This window comes from Populus alba, chromosome 14 (assembly GCF_005239225.2).
Source record: "Populus alba chromosome 14, ASM523922v2, whole genome shotgun sequence".
Taxonomy (NCBI): domain Eukaryota; kingdom Viridiplantae; phylum Streptophyta; class Magnoliopsida; order Malpighiales; family Salicaceae; genus Populus; species Populus alba.
In genome coordinates, this window is record NC_133297.1 from 5,621,034 (window position 1) to 5,643,801 (window position 22,768).

Genomic DNA, 22,768 nt, shown 5'->3' on the forward strand with positions numbered 1-22,768 from the left:
TCCGAGGATGCTCAGCTTGCAGAAATATCCACATTTCACCCAAAAAAAAAAGATCATGCAAAAAAGAAAAAAGAAAAAAAAAAAAGTAGCTCTACAATACGCAAAGGGTATAGGAAGAGTGGCCTTAATTTTGGTTTTGTCTCTACATGTTAGAGATATTTATTGACAAGTGGTGAATGGTAAATGGCAGAATGGGAAATGGGATTGCATTGAATGTAGTGTCAATCCGACATGGTTGCACCAAATGAGCTTCATGGGATTCAGGGCGTGGAGGTGATTGTTATCATTTTCCCTGTGATTGTGATTGTGATTGCGATGGCAGCCAGTACACAGAACTGCCCTGCAATCTATATAGTATTCACCAGAAGAGGATGACAGCTCCTCCTAATTCTCTCCTATTTTCTACTCGACCTCTAGCTTCCTTCCATCCATGTCACTCTCTCTCATGGTTCAAAATAGTTCTGGCAAACAATCTCCAGCTAGCTAGGATGTGCAATATGCCCACTCGTGCATGCTATACAGACTATACTATCGTTCTTGTCGCTGTTAGCTTAGTAGCTTAGTAGCCGAGCCACCTCTTTCTCTGCCTCAGCTCCCCCATTGTCAGCCGTTCTGGCTTTACCTTCTCTTTTTGTCAGCGCCACCCACGCTCTTTTAGCTCGCTCACTTGTAAGCCCACACGCTATGGTTTGTGATTCAACAACATACAGCACCATTGACGATGCAGTCAAAACACACGTCTGTTTTTAGCGAACTTCTGCTTCCCCGCCTCGTGCCCCTATCCAAGGGGAACCTACCTAGTGCCTAGCTATTTGTAGCAATATCGTAGATATGTAATTTTACCTTGTATACCATAAAAAAATAAAATGACATTATGGTCTTCGAAAGAAACCCATTATTTCGAGGTTACTTGATTAATAGAAGTAGTTTAAAAATTACAAATTACACATACATGTATATTGAAAAATTCAATTTTTGTGTGAAGGTTTTTCATTCTTCAACTCGTAAAAAACATCTATGAAAGAAAATGCCTTCTAAAACAATAGAAAAAACAAGTAATTGAACATTGCGCACTGACCCAGATTTTCCGATTCGTGCCTTGATTTAAACTTTTTGGTTCTTGTCATGCTCCAATTTGGCCCTACAGGTTAGTTTTGTCCTCTCCATCACTTTCCCTTGTCGATTCCCTAGGGCTTTTACAAGGCAATTATCACAAACCTTTCTGAATTACCCCCAGAACAATAAATTTAATAAGGAAGCCTTCATGTTAGTTAATTAGAGAGCCATCAATGGCATGCTATCTTGGATGGTTTGTGTGTGTGTGTGTGTGTTTATATATATATATTCACGAGAGAGAGAAACATGGAACTTGCGATCCCTTGTGTTGCAAGGGAATTAATGATCCCCTTCTCCCTGGCAATCCGGGTAGCGAAAGGGAAGTGGGATGAAAATCAAGGAGCCATTAATTGCCAATAGCAGAAACGTTGATACCTTTTCACAGGCAAGATTGGGGCATGCATGTGCGTATGAGCTGGGATGCTTCAACGCTGTGACAAAAACCAACGGTGCCTGACGTCTTATGCTGACCACCCAGCTGACTAATTGCACTTCCCGTTAAATTAACTCCATTCCCTGCATTGATGGAACTCTTGAACTCCTCCTAATTAGTCGAGAGAATTATGATATATATTCAAAGTATACACGGTGATGGTGTTTTTTTTTAAAAAAAAAATCATAATTTCATTTGCACATTATCGATCAACTACTTAATTCCTTAATTTCACTATATGACACTAATTTTGACACATTTCAGATTAGACCCATTTTGTTGATAAGATTAAAGACATGTTCACTCGTATTAATTATCCATGCTCTGATTTAACCAATTATTAATTAAAATTCTTATGAAGATTAATTATTTGCTTTGACAAGGGAGTTGGAAAATGTTCTTACAATATATTTTAGCAGAAGCTAACAAGAAATATCAAGATAAAAAAATAAAAAATAACAATCAAATTATCGAACTTGTTCGCAAGTTCAAAAATATAATTCAGTAAATGCTAGCTTTAACATAAAGTGCACTTCCAGATTAAATAGAGCTGACAGTAGCTTAGTCTAAATTACTCGACACTCATTTATAATGAAGTCGATCGGGTTTTAAGAAATAAACTCAAATTTAACTTAATTTAAAAAATGAAATTGAGCCAAAATTAACCTTAATTGATAATCAAGATTTGAGGAAAGAGATATATATCTGCATGCCCTCTTAATTTTTACCATGCATGCAATGCTGATATATGTTGAGATCAATTAAAATCCCATGATCGGCAATCATGTTGATGATGATGATGACGACGACGACAAGGAGGAGAGGGAAGGAGCTGGAGCTGGACATGCCATGATCGGCAATCATGTGGACCCAAAACAACGGCATTCACATCAACATCAATGCATTTGCATTCCAAGAAATCAAGAGTCCCCCTTAAGACACGCCCTGACTGCCCCCCTGACCTCCTGTAGGTCCACCCCAATTTCCCATGACCCACCCACTTCTTCCACTGAAATAAACCCCCCTATCCTCCATAGAATTGCCGAAAACTGCCACTTCTGGGAACATGAGTTACAACTAGCTAGCTCTTACATACATATGATCAGTTTTAGTTTTAGTTTTTGTTATGTTCTTTGTCATCTTTGCTAATAAGTCAAAAACTAACATCTTTAATCTATACAGTACTGCAAGAAGATCAGCAACTCCTTCCTTGTTTTTCACTTGAAACAAGCTTCGAACGTTTGAAGGAAGGGTGTGCAAAGAACAGGTTGATAATCGTCTAAGACGTAGAAACAAGCTGCAAGCTAACAGAGCGAGAGGAGAGGAGAAATTAAATTTGTAGAAAGCAGGGCTTCAAGTACAGATTTGAGGGACGACAAAATGATCTTTCACAGCAGGGCCTTTCAAGACATTTTGAGGGGAGAAAAAAAGAGAGAAAACATGTTGGGACCCAATAGTGTGTGAGGGACAAAGGAGTGAGAGAAAACCAGTAGGACCCACACACAGCCCATGCGCACGCTGTCTTACCAAAACAAAACCCATCTATCATCGACCCGATGGTACTAACCGCCCTTGACCTAACCCTAACCCAACAATACCCTATCTATGTATAGTTCCATACCCAAAACACAAGAAGACCTTCTCTCTTTCTCATCACCTAGCTTTCGCTTTTTCTGTTGTTCATTTCTCCCAAAACTTTAACCAGCAGCTCTCTCTATCTTCTTAGGATAGTAACTCGCTACACACTTCGAAATTATATAACTTCAAGAAAAAAAACACATAGAGAGAGGGAAAGAGAAGATGGGCTTGATCCAGTTATATGTTTTGGTGGCTGATGCTTAAGAGACCCATCTTTTTCCATCTTTTGTGAAGGTTGCTGTTGGATTTAATCCATTTACAGGACAACCAAAGAAAACAAATCCAAAAAGGAAGCGAAGGGACAAATCAAGAACCAGCCAAGAATCTCTCCACAGCTCTCTCTCAATTTCTTGGGCTAGTTTTTGCATGTTTCAGCTAATTTAATTAGGTTTGCTTTCAAGATACCAAAAAAATGGATCCGGTTTCAGCTCATGGGCGTCCTCTTCCCACTCCTTTCCTCACAAGAGATTTTCATCTACATCAATTTCAACACCACCAACAGCAGAATTCTGAAGATGAACAAAGTGGTAACGGTGACTTAAACCGTGGTCAAAAGAGAGAGCACGATGAAATCACCAATAACAACAACACACTTGAAGGCCTTGAATTAGTCCCTTCAAGCAGTGGTGGAGAAGGAGAACTCAGTAGAAGACCAAGAGGTAGACCTGCTGGGTCTAAGAACAAGCCTAAGCCACCAATCATAATCACAAGAGATAGCGCAAATGCCCTTCGATCCCATGTCATGGAAATCGCTAGCGGTAGCGATATCATGGAGAGTGTATCAACTTTTGCAAGGAGGAGGCAAAGAGGGGTTTGCATTTTGAGTGGAACCGGAACAGTAACAAATGTAACACTTAAGCAACCAGCTTCCCCGGGCGCGGTGGTTACCTTACATGGAAGATTTGAGATTTTATCACTTTCAGGTTCGTTCTTGCCACCCCCAGCTCCACCAGCTGCCTCAGGATTGACAGTTTATCTAGCTGGTGGTCAAGGCCAAGTTATTGGAGGAAGTGTAGCTGGCCCACTTCTTGCATCTGGACCGGTGGTGGTTATGGCTGCTTCTTTTGGTAATGCGGCTTATGAGAGGCTGCCTTTGGAGGAGGATATTGAGTCGCAAACACCGATGCTCGGAAGTGGACCTTTGGGGTCACCGGGAATTAATAATATCGGCCAGCAACAACAGAATCAGCAGCAGCAGCAACTAATGCAAGATCCGAAGACATCTCTCTTTCAAGGGTTGCCACAGAATCTACTAAATTCAGTGCAACTTCCAGCTGAGGCCTATTGGGGCACAGGCGGCCGCCCTCCTTATTAGTAACAAAACAACAAACTTGTGGTTTTCTCTTTGTTTCCTGAATTAACTTCTAAGTCATCAATCTCCATTCTTCTTCTTCTTCTTCTTGTATGCTTTAAAAGTTAGGTATCTTTCTAATTAAGATGTTGTTGATCGTGTTGTTCAGCTGCCTTTGGTTGAAGAAGGATGTACAAATTTGTGGGTTTTTTTTTTCGCGGGTTTGGTGTTTATCGTATTAGTAGCTCTTTGATTTAGCTTGAAGATGAAGCAGCATATCATCAGGATATGACATTACGATTATCTCTATTTCCCTTCATTTTCAATTGCAGTTCTGGTAACTTGCCAAATAATTTATCTTCAATATTCTTCGAAGGCAACCAAAAACTTGCCCAGGTCTTTTTAATTTATTTCTTCTTCTCCTTATGATTGTGTGCAAACTGCAGTTTGAGAGGAGGTTCTGTTACATGATCCAAACACAATTATCTATCAATTCTTTTGGAAATAAAATTATATTATAGTTTTCCATTCCTAGATTGCAGTGAATTAATATTATATCTTCATCTCTGAAATTTCATTTTGTTTTCTTAATTTTCATACACATAAGATTACGTACAATAATATATATATAGCCATTATTTTTTTCCCCTTTACATAGGTCCCAAAAAAATCCCCACTTTACAATACTGTCATCAGTTTATCATATTTATTTTTAAGGTAAGGACAGTTTCAAGGTTGGTGTAGGAGGAGAGGGAGTGGCAAATCATGATCACTGCACTTGAAGAAAGTCAGGTGATATATAGGAAGTTATGGGCTTAAGGGGATAAATTGTTTGTTTGTTCGTTTGTTTTTTGCTTTTTATGTGTGACTGGTTAGGCTTTTTAGTGAACATTAAGGAAGCAGTACTGGCATGGAGATGAACACTGGTACTGGGTTCCACGTGCACTGCTCTGTAAAAGCTCTTTTTCGAGGCAACATTGATATATATATATATATATAATAAAATAAAGACTTCGATGCAAAGGCAGGACAAACAGACCTCAAGCGTTAAGACTCTCTCCCCCTAAAACTGTCACTGCAAAGGGTAGGGACGAATCAAGAAGCAAGGTAAGCATTATCAAAGAAATGTTTTTGTTAAGAAAAGTCTGAATTCTTGAGTTGATGATATATACCCCTTGAAACCCTAGATTTTGTTCATAACTTCTTTGCACTGAAAAAACCAGCATTGAATCGTTCCTTTAATTTATCAATTAGTTCTTCTAGCTAGGAGCCCAAGGATTTGGTTTCATTTACCTTCTTCACTATATTCTTAGTTATCCATTAACGTGCGTACACTAATTTTTAATATTGATTTTAGCTATTTATCTTGATATTTTATTAATTAAGCAAAGATTTGTTTATAAACCATGGTTATATTTAGTAATTAGTTAACGTACGTAGCTCCTCTTCTTCTCCTTAAACAATTAATTGCGTTCTGTTTCTATGTGCGGTGCCTTTTTCTCTCAATGAATTTTGTCAATATTAGTGTATTCGTAATTTAGATTTTAAATTTCTTATATAATTGTTGTTTTTTTCTAAGTGAAAGAATTTTCTTCATTGATTTTGACGCTTTTCCTTCTTCTTACAGCATAGACGACATGGTATCTTTTTAATTTCTTAAATCTCGTACAATATATTCTTCAATAATGTAATTGTAATTAAAATTGAGTAATTGATCTCTCTCTCTCTCTCTCTCTATATATATATATATATATAACGATAACTGTGTGTGTCTTCATTCTTGTCTTGCCATGCTATTTTATCTGCTAGTTGGACTAGCCAGTGCTTTGATTATGTGTTTGGAGCATTTCCCAAATCCTCTTATCACTATATATATTTTAATTACAAACTATCAGATTGTACAAGGTTTAAATTGAGGAAATATATATATATATATATATATATATATATATATATATATATATATATATAAAATAAGACACCTAGCTAGGTTTTGTACCTGTTGGGGGAGATTATTATTATTACTACTATTATTATTAGCTAGGTGGACCATGTTTGTTGTACTTTGCGAAAATGCCATTCTGGTTCTTCATGATTAAAACATCTTGATTCTTTGAACTTCAACTTCAATGATTAAATCTATCTGTCTGTATAAAAATACTGAGATCATTCCACTCTTATATTGTTTGCCTTTTGCTTTCTTTTCCGGCCGGCCGTACCTTTGTCTTGAAAGAACTCCAAAATTGATGACTTTATACCACGGCGCACACACCCTGCCTTTCCTTCACCGGGCCCTTTCCGATTAGATGTTTTTATGTAATTTATCCCTCCTCGGAATATGATTGTAGTTTAGTGCTTGGGAACTTGTCCCACTGTGTCTGGAGACTTTTGCTCTTTAACTAGAATTTGTATTATGGACCCTTTCTGAGTTGGTTTTTTTGAAACTATATGTATATTTTTTTATAAATAGAGAAGCATACCAACGCTAAAGGTGAATACAAATAAAAATTACAATAATAGATACTAAAATCATCATTGTTGTGATATCATAAACTCACAAAGACATTTAAAATTAAGCACATTACAACCTTAAGTAATCAGATCCAAGCCACATATTCTTCTCACTCGTTGTTTTCTAAAGCTATCAATCATATAATTAGATTTGCAAAACATGACATAAAGATAATTAAAGAGCCCAATTGTGAGGAGAAACGAGATAGCAAGATAAAAAATTTATGAAATCTTTATGGTCTGATAGATTGTTTATTCATCTAATTTACCATAGAAACAGAATTAGATTCAAAGATCTAATTGTTTAGGTCTAGAACACTTTTTATCTGACCATCAATCCAAACCATCACCCGTAATTAATAAATCAATGGAAAAAATAAGGGAAGTCTGCCAAAAAAAAAGGCTTTGATCCACACACACACGCAGTCTAGTTAATATTGGAAGAAAGATGGTATCATAATTATTGAAGAGACTATGAGCTTGCAAGAACAACATAAACCATACATTTTCTTGAAATTTCCCCGTAAACAAGATGTTTTCATTAATGAAAAAGGTATGGCATATATATTCCTAGGACAGCACCGAGATTATAAACTCTATCAATTAATAAATCTTGCCCAAACACACCAGTGATTATGATAGTTTATAAAAAGGTGGTCAACAGTTTCCTAAGAACCTAAGCATAGAAGACAATTAGCTTCAAGAATACCCCTTCTCTTGCTTCAAGAATACCCCTCCCGATCATGACACCACCTCTAGTATATATTGATTCCGCCAAGAATGGTCATCCAGCTGAAGATTTCAACCTTGAGAGGAATCAATCCTTGTCACATACCATTGAAAGAATTGCATTGATTAATCTGACTCAAAGATGATAGCATACAACACATGGATTTGACTGAATAATCCCCATTAGAATTAAAAATTATATATATAGCATATTTCTCAGCTTCTGTTTAATTATCTACATCTTTCAATTTGTTCTTTTGTTTTTCAAACCTCCGATTCAGATCCCTTGCAGAAATGAGGGCCCTTTTGCTTATCTTATACTTCTACTTGGTATTCCTGTTACTTTGACCCGTTTCAGAGTTGCTCAAGAACTAGGAATTTGGGTAGTTAACTCGCGAGTGCGTGGTTTTGAAGGTCAGCGTAACCTTTTGCAATAATCAACCAAGAAATTATTAAATGGGATTAGGTATAGATGGACTAAAGCAATTACATCACATTTAGAATCTAGCTGCCACAATAATCAATAACGGTACAAAATTAAGACTTAATATATATCAACAAATCAGATAACGTTGATCCACAGATCTGTATACTTAATTTAAGGTAAAAATATACAGGGTGGCTTCTCAATATAACTCATCAAACAAATATAAATTTTAACAAAAAAAAAAAAGGTGTTTTCTTTTGATAGATGCCTGGTTCGTGGGGTTACTTTTAATTAGATTCGTGATTAAAAGCTAAATATATAATGTCACTGCAGAAGCACAGCTGCCAACAGTAGCAAAGAGCTCATGGTTAGATCCTGCTTTTGAAGTTATTGAATTTGAAAAATTATATTTCATTGCAAAAGAAGGTCAAAATAGTCTGAAAGGTAATATCTAAGCCCAGAAAAAAGAAAGCAAAACAGCCATGTTTTTCATTAATTTCAGACGGCTGTGGAAAAGCAAGCAGTGCATTGGAAGGATTAAAGCCATGTCCAATTAAGAGAAGGGTAAGTCTATACAAATCCCATATGCAAACGGCACTCCTAACGTCTTATGAGGATTATGAATATGTTCTTTAAATTTTAAATTTGCGTTATTCCTAGCATGGTGTTTTGATTTAAATTAACCTTAATTCTTTGCTCTTGCAAGGTGTGACAAGCTGTCAAGCTCATTAAATATAATGATTTATTGAGTTCTTAAAAATGGTTCCATCCTAAAGGAATTAGAAAACATCTATATCTTACAAAAAAAAAAACCGGAAGGATGTGTTCTTCTGAGTAATTGATTTTGCTATTTTTAGTTTTAAGTACCTCTTTGTCAAATTGTGGTTATGTTTTTTCAAATGATTTTTATATTATTTTTTATTGGAAAAAATATTAAATTAATATGTTTTAAATATTTTTTATAGTTTTAATATTATGATATCAAAAAATAAAAAAAATAAAAAAATATATAATTTTAATGTATTTTTTATTGCAAAGCATCTTACATTATATTATCAAACACAAACTAATCTTTTTAGTTAAATTCTACTTATTGAGATCTTAGAAAAGTCTTGTTCTACACTTAAAACAATGTATTTAAGAAAAAAATATTTTCTCACTACCACTCTTAGATTTTGAAATAATTTTGTGATTTGAGCTCTCGGTCAGAAAAGGATATGTGCTTTGAAAGGTCCATTAAAAACCCATTTATTTTGTGTAAAATAATTTACGAATGGAAAGTATTTTACATGTAAAATATTTTTTATTATTTGGTTTAACATAAAATATTTTACACGTTAATATTTTTCAATGGTGGTCGTGAAATGACAAGAATGATGAAGAAAGTGTTTATAGTGATGGTGGAGGAAAAAAATAATGGTGACATAGTTATGGTGGTGAGAAGGTAATGGTGGTGGTGATGAGAAGACAATGAAGAAAGTGGTGGTGGTGATATAGTGATTATGGTTAAAGAGGTGGTGGTGGTGACATGACAATGATGGTGGAAAAAAAATGGTTATATGATGATAGTCAAAATAAATATGGTAGAAAATAAAAAGGTGGTGGTAATATGACAATAATATTAAAGGAGTCGGTAGTAAAGTGTGATTGGTGGTGTTGGTGGTGGTGAGATGACGATACATAATTAATATTTTACATTGATTAATTAATTTTTTTATAAAATGTTTTATAAATATCAAAAAATATTTTTCTATAACAAACGTGAAACTAACGAATGCTTTTTCATTGGTCCGTGGTAAGGATTGTAGAACATTGAAAGACTTATGCGGCTTTGATTTGACATCCGGGGGTTGCCACGCGGATGTGTAGTTGACTACTGGGATTTCCATTTTTCAAAACTTAAAGATAGAGGGATGTCTTCGTTTCATTTAACTGATAAATTCATTTACGTCAACCTCTTGTAAGGTAAGGGATCGTGGGTGGATATTTTTTTTTTTTTTTAGATGAACATGGATGTCCGGGCCAACTTGCACGTACCTCAACTAATCCAACGTGCCCTGAAGTTAACGATCATGTAAGCCTGCAGTAGCTATCATATGAGCAACCTAGGGTTTGAACCTGAAACCACAAAGGGAACAAACCTCTTGATCCCAAGCTTTTACCACTGAACCACCACCTAGATGATTGATCGTGGGTGGATATTTAGAAATATAATGATGATTATGTTTTTTAATTATTTTTTTATTTAAAAAGAAATTTAAAAGATATATTAAAAACATATATTTTTAATATCATAACATCAAAGTAATTTTAAAATACCAAAAAAAATTAATTTAAAAAAAATATATAATTAATTTTTGTTGGGCCCTGATACTCACTCCCCCCCTCTTCCCGGAGATTCATCATTATCAGATAATTAAACTCAAGATAATTGCTTTCGCATTCATCATTATCAGCGAATTCTGCATCCAACTTGAGATAATTTGCTTCCAATCAAAATGGATTAGAACCCTGTTGGATACAGTTGAAAAACATTCATTCCCTCTTAAAAAAACACATCTCTAGAGACAAGGATCTACAGTCTTGACTATAGCAATGCGGAACAATGAAGATTTTCATTGCTAATAAATAAATTGAATTTACACAAGCTGAAGTTCAGCTTAGTCCCTTGTCCTGAGGGACTTCAACTCCAGCTACAGATTTTTTTTTTTTTTTTTTTTTTCATAATGGCTACAAATCTATTCTTATCTCAGAGCTACCATTTCCCTTCCTTTCCTGCCATCCGGCAACAAATATTAATACACTAGCACAACAACAAAGATTATAATCCCCAGTCTCGCTTCTTTACACAAAAATTGCGAGGATTCCAACTGATCAAGCACAGAGAATGAAGCATGAATCTTGACCAATCTATACAGCAATCAAATAACCAGATTGGCCCACAGAAATGGATACGAGAAACTAAATGCATGGTCAACACTCTATCCGTAACCTCCGCATTTCAGACCTGAAGGTGGAACTTGAATTCAAAGTCCGACGAGCAAGGGTTCTTATGTCCTCTCGAGAACAATCTCGTGAGATACGAACTAGCTCCCAAAGTGCACCTCCACTGATCATTTCTTTTGCATTTACTTCTGAAATATAAGTAGTTTGGTGTTTCAAGGAACAAGTCAGAGGGAGTTTTTCTCGACTGAAAAGAAGTGGCACTTACCTTGCTGTGCTAGGTGGCATAGGGCGAGCTCAATGTGGCGTCTGATTGGTGCAGCTTCATTATTAGCATTTTGTACAATCCATGGAAGTGCACCATCTTCTATAAGAAGAGATCTGCCACTTTTTAATCCTGTGGTAGGTCAGCATAATGTTAAATATTAAAAATATAGATTTTTACACATCTTCCCATATGAATATGTTCATAACAGAAGACGATGCGCTGTCAGATATATTATCAGCCAGGGTGATTTTGGACTGGATGGCACATTATCTACAGGTAGCTAACTTCTTGGTAGAAGAACCCAATCAGCTGAGATCATTTTATAGCATTCACTTGAAAAAAATTGAAGGTGCAATAATTACCCCCCCAACCCTTACCTTGACCTGGTGCCCGGCAACCAAGTAAACCCACTTGAACAAAACCCAAGAAAAGCGCTAATCAGAAACTTCAACCTAAAATCAAACATTATACCAGAAAATATTTTCCCAAGTCACTAATGAATATATAAACTTTCCCTAATCACAAATGATAAGTTTCCATTTTCTGATTTGACAAACTAACACAGATTGAATGTAACATCAATGCTGTTATGGTCCAGATATAGACTGTTTGCAGACCTTGGATACTAAATTTCATAGTCAAGATCATATGAGACTAAGAACTAACCTTGAGTAGATGCTCGGGACTCACATTTTGCAAAGTTTGCAATACCACGAGCAACTTGGGAAAGAACATCAGGATGTCCACATCTCTCCATTCCTAGCAAAGCCCTTATACCACCTTCAGACCTGAGCTTCATTTGTAGCTTATCTGTGGGACAAAGGGAATATAGGATAGCAATAAAGCACAATAAGTTGATATGGCATCCAGTTTAAGATACTGAAAGCATACAATTTTCATTCGAGTCTCAAATCACATAGAGGAGGCAAATTAAAAGCTGCAGCAAATGTATTTCTCTCAATGGCATCTTTTTAGCACTGCATGTTTGCTGAAGAAAAGATAAAGAAAACGTATTCGGCCTCCAGTAATTATTATATTAACTTTTTTTTATGAGTATGCCCCAATTTTTATTGAACTTAGATTGACAAAAGCGAGACTCAAGCCTGGGACCTTATGCCTCTTGTTCATGAAAGAGTGCTTCTAAACTACAAGCTCAATGGTAAATTATCAAACCAACTATTCATCAAGAATTGATAACAACATGGTGTTAGATATACTCCTTCACTGAAACGAGTTCTATATTTTCATTCTTGGAAATCCTGTCTTGATGAAGGTTTCGTAATCTTTTCACTTCTATTTTATACCTAAGTGACCTTACAAAGTTAGTTTACATGAATGACCAAAAATGTGTGACAACAAAAGAAAAAATATCATGACACAGCAGAACAAGCAGTATACCATTTCCACACAGATTTGCAATAGCTCCAGCAACCATGCGTAGAGTTTGAGGATCCTCAGCATCAGCTGCTGTCATAGATAACAAACTAATTCCCCCTTGAACCATGATTAGTTCTTGATTAGCTTCTGGAAGAAAGGCAACAATACACAAAACCTATATATTTAGGAGCTGATTGGTGTTGGAACCATTAAGCAATACATGTGAAGATGACAAGAGAAAGGTATGAGTGACAATTACCATTCATTGCAAGATTGGCAATTGCACCTGCTGCTACTCTGCGAATAGTTTCATCCTCAAAGCTTCTAAGAAGCATCAGCAAGGAAGTAAGACCACCAGATTCAACAATCTTTTCTTGATTTGCTTCTGCATAATATACAAGGTGGAACACAAACCAGTTGCATGAAACAAAAAAAAAAAAAAAACATAACAAAGTATATAGCATGAACCTACAATCTACCACAACCCAACTCATCCATTACCACAATAAATGAGTACAGACCTTCAGCAGCTAGATTAGCCACCACTTTTACAGCATGTATTCGTACATTGGCATCTTCTGATTCGAGCAGCGACAAAATTTTTTGCAATCCAACTGTCAAAATTCATTGATCATAAAACTAATAAAAAAACACATGGACCAAAAATGGTTTATGATTTTGTGAAGGCATTTTATTACCATGTTCATAAAGGGGGGCAATAAACACATGGACCAAAAATGGTTTATGATTTTGTGAAGCATTTTATTACCGTGTTCATAAAGGGGGGCAATTGGAGCCTTCTGTCCATTCACGGGCTCTTTGAACTGTAAGTGCCTAGCTTGTGACATACGAGAATCTACACTTCTTTCAAGACTCTCTTTTGCCTATAAACATGGAATCAATGTAACCAGATTAAAGTAAGAGATGATACATGATTGTTTGACTGTGGTTAACAAAGGCTAAGGAGGGACAACTGGACAAGGATGTTGCATCTTGTAACCCATTATAATTAATAACTCAATCTGTGAATTAAAAGAATATTTAAAAATAAAAACGTCCCTCTGAATTGAGAGCAAATGATCATGGTTTAAGTTGTTATGCACACAAAAAGAAAACCGCTTAATATTTCTAAATCGAATTATACCTGACCAGCTTCAAAGGTCAATTGCAATAACTGACTTTGTAGGATCGCAACTTCTTCTTCCAGACTCTTTTTCTTATAAGCCTCATCCTCCAAGATCTTGTGAAGCCTTATAATCTCTGTATCTCCACCAGCCTAGTGCATGAAAAATAACCCCTTATGCATAAATAATGAATAACTTTATTCTTCTTTTTTTGGTCGGTTGGGGGTTGATGATGGAGGGTTTGGTAAAGGTTAAGAGAGGAAAGGCAATACAAAGCTTAATCCTTACCCCAGGCTGCATAAATTGTTCAAATTGACTCTTAAGTTTGTTGAGGTCATCTTCAGCTGCCTTTCTTAGCTGAATTTCATTTTGAAGTAACTTTCTGAGCTCAGAAACTTCCTCAGAAACAGAGCCCAGCTCCTGAGAAATAGGGTGGAAACAGAAGAAAAGGCTGGGGTAAAAAGAAAATATTTGGCAAATCAATTGTTAGAAGGCAAGATGAAATGCATTGAAAAGGATTAAGATATAACAGCAACACATTCATTGCATCACAGTGCCACAAGTAAGTCCATTGTAGGGCCAAGAGATTCTGTGTTGTAATATAAATGCAGCATCATAATTATCAGGGACAAGCTGGTCTGATGACCAAAAAATTACTTTATCAAAGGGCAAAATTTATACACCAGCTGGATGAAATGTAAAGTTTGAGAAAGGATTGAGTCCTAACTGGAATTCATAAATTTCAATATCAGACGTCAATAAGCAACCTTTTGCTAAGCATCAAGGTCATAAGACTCCATTCTCAACAGCAACAAGTGCCACAGAAAGAGTACCTTTCCATCGCAATTACCATTGATGAAGCCATCACAGTCATGCCTTTGCTGATTTGCTACCAATTTTTCCTCTAGCTCCTTGACAGATTCCATGTATTCCATCTGACATTTTAGCCTCTCCTTCTATAAACAGGAGTGGAAGAAAAAATATTATAGTAATCAAAATAATAGGGCTCCAAGTTGATGTTAAGAAGCAAGAGGGAATGAAAGGAGCAAGCTGCCAAGAAGAAATTCCTTGCTAAAGCATTTATAGCCCCTGAATTTTCATTTTTCTTGCTCTTTCCAAGTTCTAAACAAACACTAAACCCTGAATGAGAGTATAAGATAAATATTATAGACAAAAAAGAAAAACAAGAGTGCCATCTATGATCATTGCAGCCTCAGCTCTTTCCACTTTATGTACAAAAGAACAAGATCAAATGATTAAACACGGTGCTACTTTTTAAAAGTAATATGCAAGGCTCTTCTTCACAGGAAATAATCAATAGCCAAACTGACCTCTAACGCTTCTGCAAAGTTCCTTTCCACCTCAGAAATTCGATTTTGTGCTTCTTGATTTATTCTTTCAACTTCATTGTCAAAGGCTTTCTGCTGCCTTTCATTTTCTGCAATGAGCTTGTCCACTTGTATTTCAAGCTTTCTAGATAAACTTTTGTAATCAAACTCTTCCTTTATTTTCAACATGTTCTCCACCTTCATTGCCTAAAGACAGATGAAGTAAATTTGCAATCAGTTGGTTGTTTATGCTACATGCAATGTCTAACATACACTTCTACATTGTCATCATAAACACACTATGAATACATTAAAATTATCATTAACAGGGATGCCATGTAAAAGCAGAATGAAGTCATGCGTAAAAAGGTTGAAATACAAGCTCACAATAGCATTTGTACTTTGCACATTATAACAGAGAAAGAAAGAAAGAAAATAGTTTGATGGCAGGTACTGCAAAAATTGAAGACATGACACATGAATCAAAAGTGCTCACCCTTTGTCCAAACAATATAGTACTTGAAGTCTCCCCCCGATGGCGTGGTGATGGGCCAATGGTCACAATTAACGAAGTTCTTGCTGTGCCTGCAGTGGGATGACATGTGACCAAAATATGAATGGGTATTTTTTTGCAGAGAAATCTGGAGTAAGAAGCAAGTTTATTTATGAAAATAAAAGTTTATTGAATGGTAAATTGGTAGATTAATTATTCCTCTCAAGAAAAAAAAGTAAGTTAACGGATCAAATAATCCCTAATTTGGATCACCGACAACATCTAATGAATTGATCCAGTCACATAATATCAAAGCCTGAGATCAAATTAACTAACAGGCGACTCACCTCCAAATGAATCTTTAAGCAACCTAGTAAGTTTTGAATCACGAATTGGAACATGGGAACTATTCTCAGCCAGTGCATTTATGCACTTTCCTAATGCACTGAGTGAGAGATTAATAGACTTGGCTTCCTCCAGCATATGTCCCTCACTTCCTGTCAAATGAGGAAAGAGCATATGTGACTCATAAAACATGAGAAGCAGATTTAAGAAAGCCATTTATTTCCACCTCATTTATCTCCACACTTACAACATGATTTTCAGAAACCACACTCCACCTCATTTATCTCCACACTTAAGTACAAAGGATACAAAGAAAAGGTAACATCTTCTGACACACACCTGACTTGTGAACACGTTCTGAGCCTGCCAGATCTACCAAAACCAGCTTGCTTTTCCGAACAATAAGTTTGGAAGGTTTGACCAAGTGAGATGCATTATCGATTTCACTTGAAAGAGCATCTTCTCGTCCAGGAAATGACCTCTTAACATGAACCTGCAGTTACAGATGCAAGAAGACATCAAACAGAAAACTAAAGAAAAACTGGATCAAGAGCATCAAAATTAAAGAACAATTATTCACCATCAGAATAGCATGACTACGAGAAGATTCGGTATTCAACTTTGTATTTGCAGCAATTCTATTAGCTTCCCCTAATCTTAGCAGCTCTACAATACTCTGCTGGTCCCTGATTTGTACAACAGTTGCCCCAGGTACTGAAACATCACCAGTTTTTGGATCTTCCACGATGGAAATATTATCATTTGCTGGAACAAGAAGGTCTTGGACAGCCTCCATGTAAAGCTATATGTATTTGTAAAGAACAAGAATGTTAAGTAACATGTACGCACAAACTGTAACAGGACAAGAACAAATCAACCATGATGAACTTTAGAAGTGGTTTTGTTCAATTTTTCACCAGCTAAATGTAGCAAAAACAAATAAAAAGAGATCATACAGTGGTACAACCATCTTTCACATAACTTGAGCCTAACCTGCAAATATGACACTGAGACAGAATCGGTCTCTGGAGAGATATCTGCTAAAACATCCTCCATTGCACGAACCATGATACCACGAGAAGCTGTGTCATCATCTCCCAGGTGTCCAAGAGTGAAAGTTTTCCCAGTACCAGTCTGACCATAAGCCATCACTGTCCCATTGTAACCATCTAGAACACTCTACCAAAAAAAAAACTCACATCAGTACAACTTTTACATAAGACCCAACAAATCACATGTGAACGTCCAGCGTGGCTTTATAACCCATACAAAAAAAAAAATTGGAAGTTAGCAACAAGGTTCGAGGATGTTAGAATGGGACTAGAATATAATGTTTAGAGACAATATGGCGGCAGCATTGTTGCTCAGTTCAGCAATGTATACAATAAATCAGCCAAAAGTAACCAACCTCAACAACAGGCTTAGCAACAACTTCATAAACTCGCTTCTGCGACGCAAATTCGGTAAGCACATCATCGAACTCGTACGTATCAGCGTCCCAATTGTTTTTCCGAAGTTTCAACCTCTTAAGCTGAAATAGAACAAGAGCCGCAAAATCCATTACTAACACCACAGTCAAGCTGAAAAATAACATCCAAACTCAAATCAATTCTCTAATAATGACACATTGAAACTACCTCTGGCTGCAACTCAACACAATCAGCAAAATCCGCATCTGCTGCCAACTCCTCGGCATTTCGTGGCCGCAATCTCACTGCGACTCTAACTCTTCCCGGAACTATCAAAACCATTTAAACTTTAAATTTAAAATCCACAGCACAAACTGATACCCTTTCACAACTCAAACAGAGATCCGTTGCCATGAAAAGAAAAGAAAAGAAAAAACGCCTTTACCTAAAACCGCTCTAAATGCTTTCTACTAGTGATCAACAAACTGATACTCTTTCACCACTCCAGCTTCGATGTGAATCAAAATGTAGTAGTAGAAAATAAAAATAAAATGTAAGGAAGGCACTGACCTCCGTCGGCGGCGGCGGAGAAGTTGGAAGGATAGCTGCGGCGGAAAGGAGGAGGAGCGTGGGAGGAATGGACTCTGGATTTGAACGAGGTGGATTTGAGATTTGAAGCAGTGAGAGGTTTAAGTGGTCTTTGAGCGCTGCTGCTGCCATTTCGAAAACCACCATTACAGGATGATGCCATGATATTGTTACTTATTCTTTTTGAAATTACTTAGGTTGTTTTCCGTTAATCTGTTGGCGGTGTTATTGATGTTGTTCTTCTGGGCTGGGCTGATTGCAGTGGAAAGAAGTAACAGGCAGGGAGGGGTTGGTGTCCGGTTGCGGAGGTGGGATTTCGGGGGTTCGGTGTATTCGAAGTTCAAACAAAAGAAATGATGGAGAATGGGGTCCGCTTTCGTCTGAGTCTTGCAAAAGACAGAGATGGTCTTACCAGGTTCCCGGGTCCCTGAACCCCTGTCCCTTCGGTTTTTTCGGTTTTTGTTAGAACTTTAGATTATTATTTTTTTCTTCTTTTCTCACTTTTATTCGAAGTTTTAAATTTAATTTTTTCTTGTAGAGGGAGGAGAAATCTATGCGTTACATCGAAGAAATCTTGTTTTTAAAGTGGTGAAATATCAGTTTCTAGTTTCCATCTTATTGTTTACAGATTTTGCGAAATTTAAATTCTTGGTCGCGGCAAACGAAAATGCTTTTAGGATTGTTCTTTTAGTATCTCCCATTATTTGGAAAATAGAAGCTCTAAAGGATAATTTTGGCTAATTCCACAAATGAAAACACTAGAAATAGAAAAGTCTCAAGGAAAATTCATTTGGTTTCTCGTCCACATCTCGTTGTAAGAATATTATTATTCTTGATCTATTTGTTATTATTATTATTATTATTATTATATAATATTGTTTTAGTTTTTTCTGCTTTTTTGGAAAAAAAATATTATTCTTTGTTTTTTACCCTCTAAATATTTATTATTCTATATTTGGCTTGTTTATATCATTATTTTTATTCTTAATTTTACTTTCTTGTAATTTGTTTTTTTTTATTTTTTTTTCTTTATACTTTTTTAAAAAATAATTATTAAACAAAGCTTAAGGAAATAGTGTTTCACTGTAGCAATTATAACATTATTCCATTATTTTACTATGTTAAAAATTAGCTTAAGATCCTGTATATTTTGATTAGCGGATATGATCTTCATTGTATTTTATTACATGTTAGTATCGACATTTTGATTCACGATTATATTTTTTACTTGATATCAAAAAACACGATACTAATACATGTACATTAATTCTTTTGCGTTGGAAAAAAATTATTTGACTTGCACGGTGCGAGTTGAATAGCCACTTAACACTTTGTTTTTTGTTTTTTGTTTATTAACACGGGTGATTCTTAACATATTTAATTAAATGCATGCATAGATTTTTTTTTAATTTATAATTAAAATTTATTTAACAAAAATACTTTTAAAAACTTATATATTTATTTTTTTTGTTAAAAAAATTATCTAATTCATGACGACGCATGGCTCGCATATCAAGTAAGAACTAAAAGTGTATTTAGAATTGTGGTGGTGGTTGTGGTTCAAAATGCTTTTTGCTTAGAATTGCATCAAAATAATATTTTTTTATTTTTAAAAAATTATTTTTGATACCAGAACATCAAAACAATATGAAAACATAAAAAAATAATTAGTTCCCATGTTTTAATATTATTTTTTAAGTTTTTTTTTAATTACTTGAAAAAATATCAATTTATGTTTTTTAGTAATTTAAATGTATTGATACAATATATACACACACACTTACACACATAAATGCTCGCGCGCATTTTAATTGAAAAATACATCTACACCAAACACGTTAAGGTTCGATGTAGCATGGGGATTTAAGTTTTAAATCAAAATAACATAAATCTATTATAAAATTCGTTGATTTTGATATAAAAGATCTGCTTTTGATATTTGAAAGGTAAATTTATCTTGTTGAGGTGTGCTTGAGAAGAATATTCAAACATGAAATATTTGTAAATAAATCCTGGTTTCTAATTTACTAGTTCAGTTTAAATTGCATATAAATTATATGAAATTGAAACTTTGATGGTTAGGTCGGATTGATGTAAGTAGTCATGTATGTTTTTTCTATTGTACAATCCATCTCTTCTCTGAAAAATAAAAATAAAAATAAAGAGTTGAAATTTGGCTTGTTCGATGAATTGAAATTATTCAAGCTGGAAGAACATCGAGGAAAAAAAATTTATGATCGCCATCTAATTGAAACAATAAATGGTCATAATGTGCACATCTTATAATAATGCGTGAGAACGTGGAGTAGCATAAAGAGAGACCGTACATTAATTCATCTTGAAACTAGATTTAGGTTTCATGAAAATTCAAATTTTTTTTATATATATTTTCATTTTTTTAATGGGTTAATATTAAAAATAATTTTTTAAAAAAATAAAAAATATACATATTTTTAAATAAAAAATATTAAAAAAATAAATATTAAAACACTTCCAAACATCCTCCTAATATAATTCTGCTAATGCATATTCAGACATGGTTTTGTGATGGCGGTGTGTACTATTTTTACCTGGCTCATTAATAGTTTCATATCGCTAATAACTCTTGTAAATAAATAAAAATACAGATATAATTCATTGAAAAAAAAATTTCTCAGAAACATTAAAAATACTGAACGATGATTGAACTTGAGCTCAAAATTAAAGTGTTAAATAAAATGTTAATTCTAGTAATTAATCAAAGCACCATAGAGCATGGGTTTTTCATTATAGCTATGGATATGAATATAATTTATCATGGATTGCTACAAGAAGAAGCCTAATAGAGGTGTTTTGATTTTTTTTACTAGCTTGTTAGTCATTAAAAAATTATTCGGGTATGTCTAAATTTTTATTTTTTTTTGCAAGGTAAAAATTCTCAACAAAACTTTGAGTTATTGATTTAGAGTTTTTTTTACTTTCCATTACCTTTTAAATAGTGAAAATAATTTTTTACCCGGAGATTAAAAGATTATTGAACCACTAAAAAAAGCTTTTTTGGTTTTTCCATTACTAAGTACAATTAAAGTGGATTTCAAGCCCCAAATAAGACAAAATAAAAAAAATTCAGGTTTGCACTTGAAGGTATTTTTGTTCTTCCACACAAGTTTTTTTTTTTTATTAAATATCAAGGTTATGGAAGTGTTTTAATATTTTTCATGTTGACTTTTTATTTTTGTTAATTAGAAAAGATGTTAGCGCGTACACAACACGCTCCATCAAGTGAATAATATTTGCGTTATTCAAGAAACGCTTGTGATTTCACCCAATAGCCAAATCTAAACTTTTATCGTCTTCTTAGATGCACTATCATGTTCTCTTCTATATGGCATGGCGCATGAAGATGTATGGTGGTCAAATTATCGCTAGCAGTCTTTTTTATTTCCTTTCTTTTGTCTCTCTTTTCTATGAAAAGTGTATGAATGTTGATTTTTATAATGTTAATTTATTTTTTATTGATTTAAATAAATAAGTTCAATGAACATATTCGGGTGAATGTTTTATTTTATGTTATAGAATATCTTGATTTATATTCATCTCTTAATTTTTTTATTTATCTTTTGGCTATTATTAGTGATTTTATTTATTTATTTACATAAATAGTTATTAATTTATTTAATTAGATGCTTTCATAAACTTTTCTGTTTATATTTTAAATTTTTTTATATAAAAAACATATTAAAATTACCTGTATACTTATTATTATTATTATTTTGAAAAAAGTTATAAACAGCAGATCACGTGGATATTATTGTGATAAATAATGAAAATCACATGATGCTAGTTGTCGCTGATTGATTTATATTGTTTGTTTGTTTTCGACCTACTTGTCTCGTAAAGAAACCACCTACAATGAGAAATCCAGTGCAGACCCAAGACCCCCCCTCGTGAGTTCGCTAAATGCGCCGCCTAACCAGTGTAGTGCACCAGTGACGTGTCGCCTATGCGAGAGAGAGAAAAATTAAAAACCTGTTTGGCTCCATGCACAATTCAACGTTACATGGAGTGTTTGGAATACGGTGAAAACTCTATTATTTTTAAATTTATTTATTTTTGTATAAATAACTATATATATATATATACATATTTGTATCATTTTAATATGGATAAAAAATTATTTTTTTATGTTAAAAATAATTTTTTTAAAATAAAAAAAAATATTTTAATATATTTTTAAATAAAAAATATTTTAAATCATTACTATTATCATAATGTCAAACACACCACGTGGTGATGGTGGGGGAGGTTCATGTCATTTTTGCGTTTAAAGATGGGACGGAAAGCATGTCTTCTTGAATTATAAACCAGAATCCCTGGTACAGGAACAGAAACTAGAGTTACTGTGTTAACAAGAACCTGAAGGGGATAAGTAAAACACCATGGAACACAACACAAAACATTGATAGAGGAGTGTAAAGATGTTTTTGCTCTTCTCAGCAAAAAAAAACAAGTGGTTTTATTATTAAGGGTAATATTACAATCTTGTTACATGATCCACCATTTATTATTGATTGAGATAAATTGTTCTTTTTATATTTTTTAACATGCTGAAATTACTTAGATATTGTTTATTTGTGCAGCCTAGTCGTGCTTTTCAAAAAAAAAAATTGCTTCAAAATATTTTTTTATTGTTTTGATATGCTGACATAAAAAAAATAATTATTTGATGCTTTTTAAAATGAAAAACACTTTAAAAAACAATATCTATT

At 34.4% G+C, this 22,768-nt stretch overlaps 2 protein-coding genes across 3 annotated transcripts; one reads left to right on the plus strand and one right to left on the minus strand.

The window, feature by feature from the left end:
* The first annotated feature begins 3,097 nt into the window (after positions 1-3,097).
* Positions 3,098-4,735, plus strand: LOC118041291 (AT-hook motif nuclear-localized protein 22). Its single transcript, XM_035048566.2, has one exon. It carries the CDS (start codon positions 3,600-3,602, stop codon positions 4,500-4,502), a length of 903 nt encoding a protein of 300 aa, XP_034904457.1. The 5' UTR covers positions 3,098-3,599; the 3' UTR covers positions 4,503-4,735.
* A 5,929-nt stretch (positions 4,736-10,664) lies between these two features.
* On the minus strand, positions 10,665-18,454 carry LOC118041290 (kinesin-like protein KIN-UB). 2 transcript variants are annotated; one of them, XM_073404240.1, is made up of 19 exons: positions 18,003-18,454; positions 17,661-17,761; positions 17,432-17,554; positions 17,017-17,202; positions 16,604-16,825; positions 16,363-16,516; positions 16,026-16,175; positions 15,682-15,770; positions 15,189-15,392; positions 14,691-14,813; positions 14,146-14,277; positions 13,878-14,009; positions 13,503-13,617; positions 13,255-13,347; positions 12,993-13,118; positions 12,755-12,877; positions 12,023-12,166; positions 11,357-11,485; positions 10,665-11,279 (listed from the first exon to the last, which is right to left on the minus strand). In XM_073404240.1, exons 1-19 carry the CDS (start codon positions 18,181-18,183, stop codon positions 11,119-11,121), a joined length of 2,688 nt encoding a protein of 895 aa, XP_073260341.1. In that variant the 5' UTR covers positions 18,184-18,454; the 3' UTR covers positions 10,665-11,118. The 2 variants fall into 2 exon arrangements, with proteins under 2 accessions (XP_073260341.1, XP_034904456.1); XM_035048565.2 differs by having other exon boundaries at positions 12,755-12,880; positions 18,003-18,452.
* Positions 18,455-22,768: the final 4,314 nt, after the last annotated feature.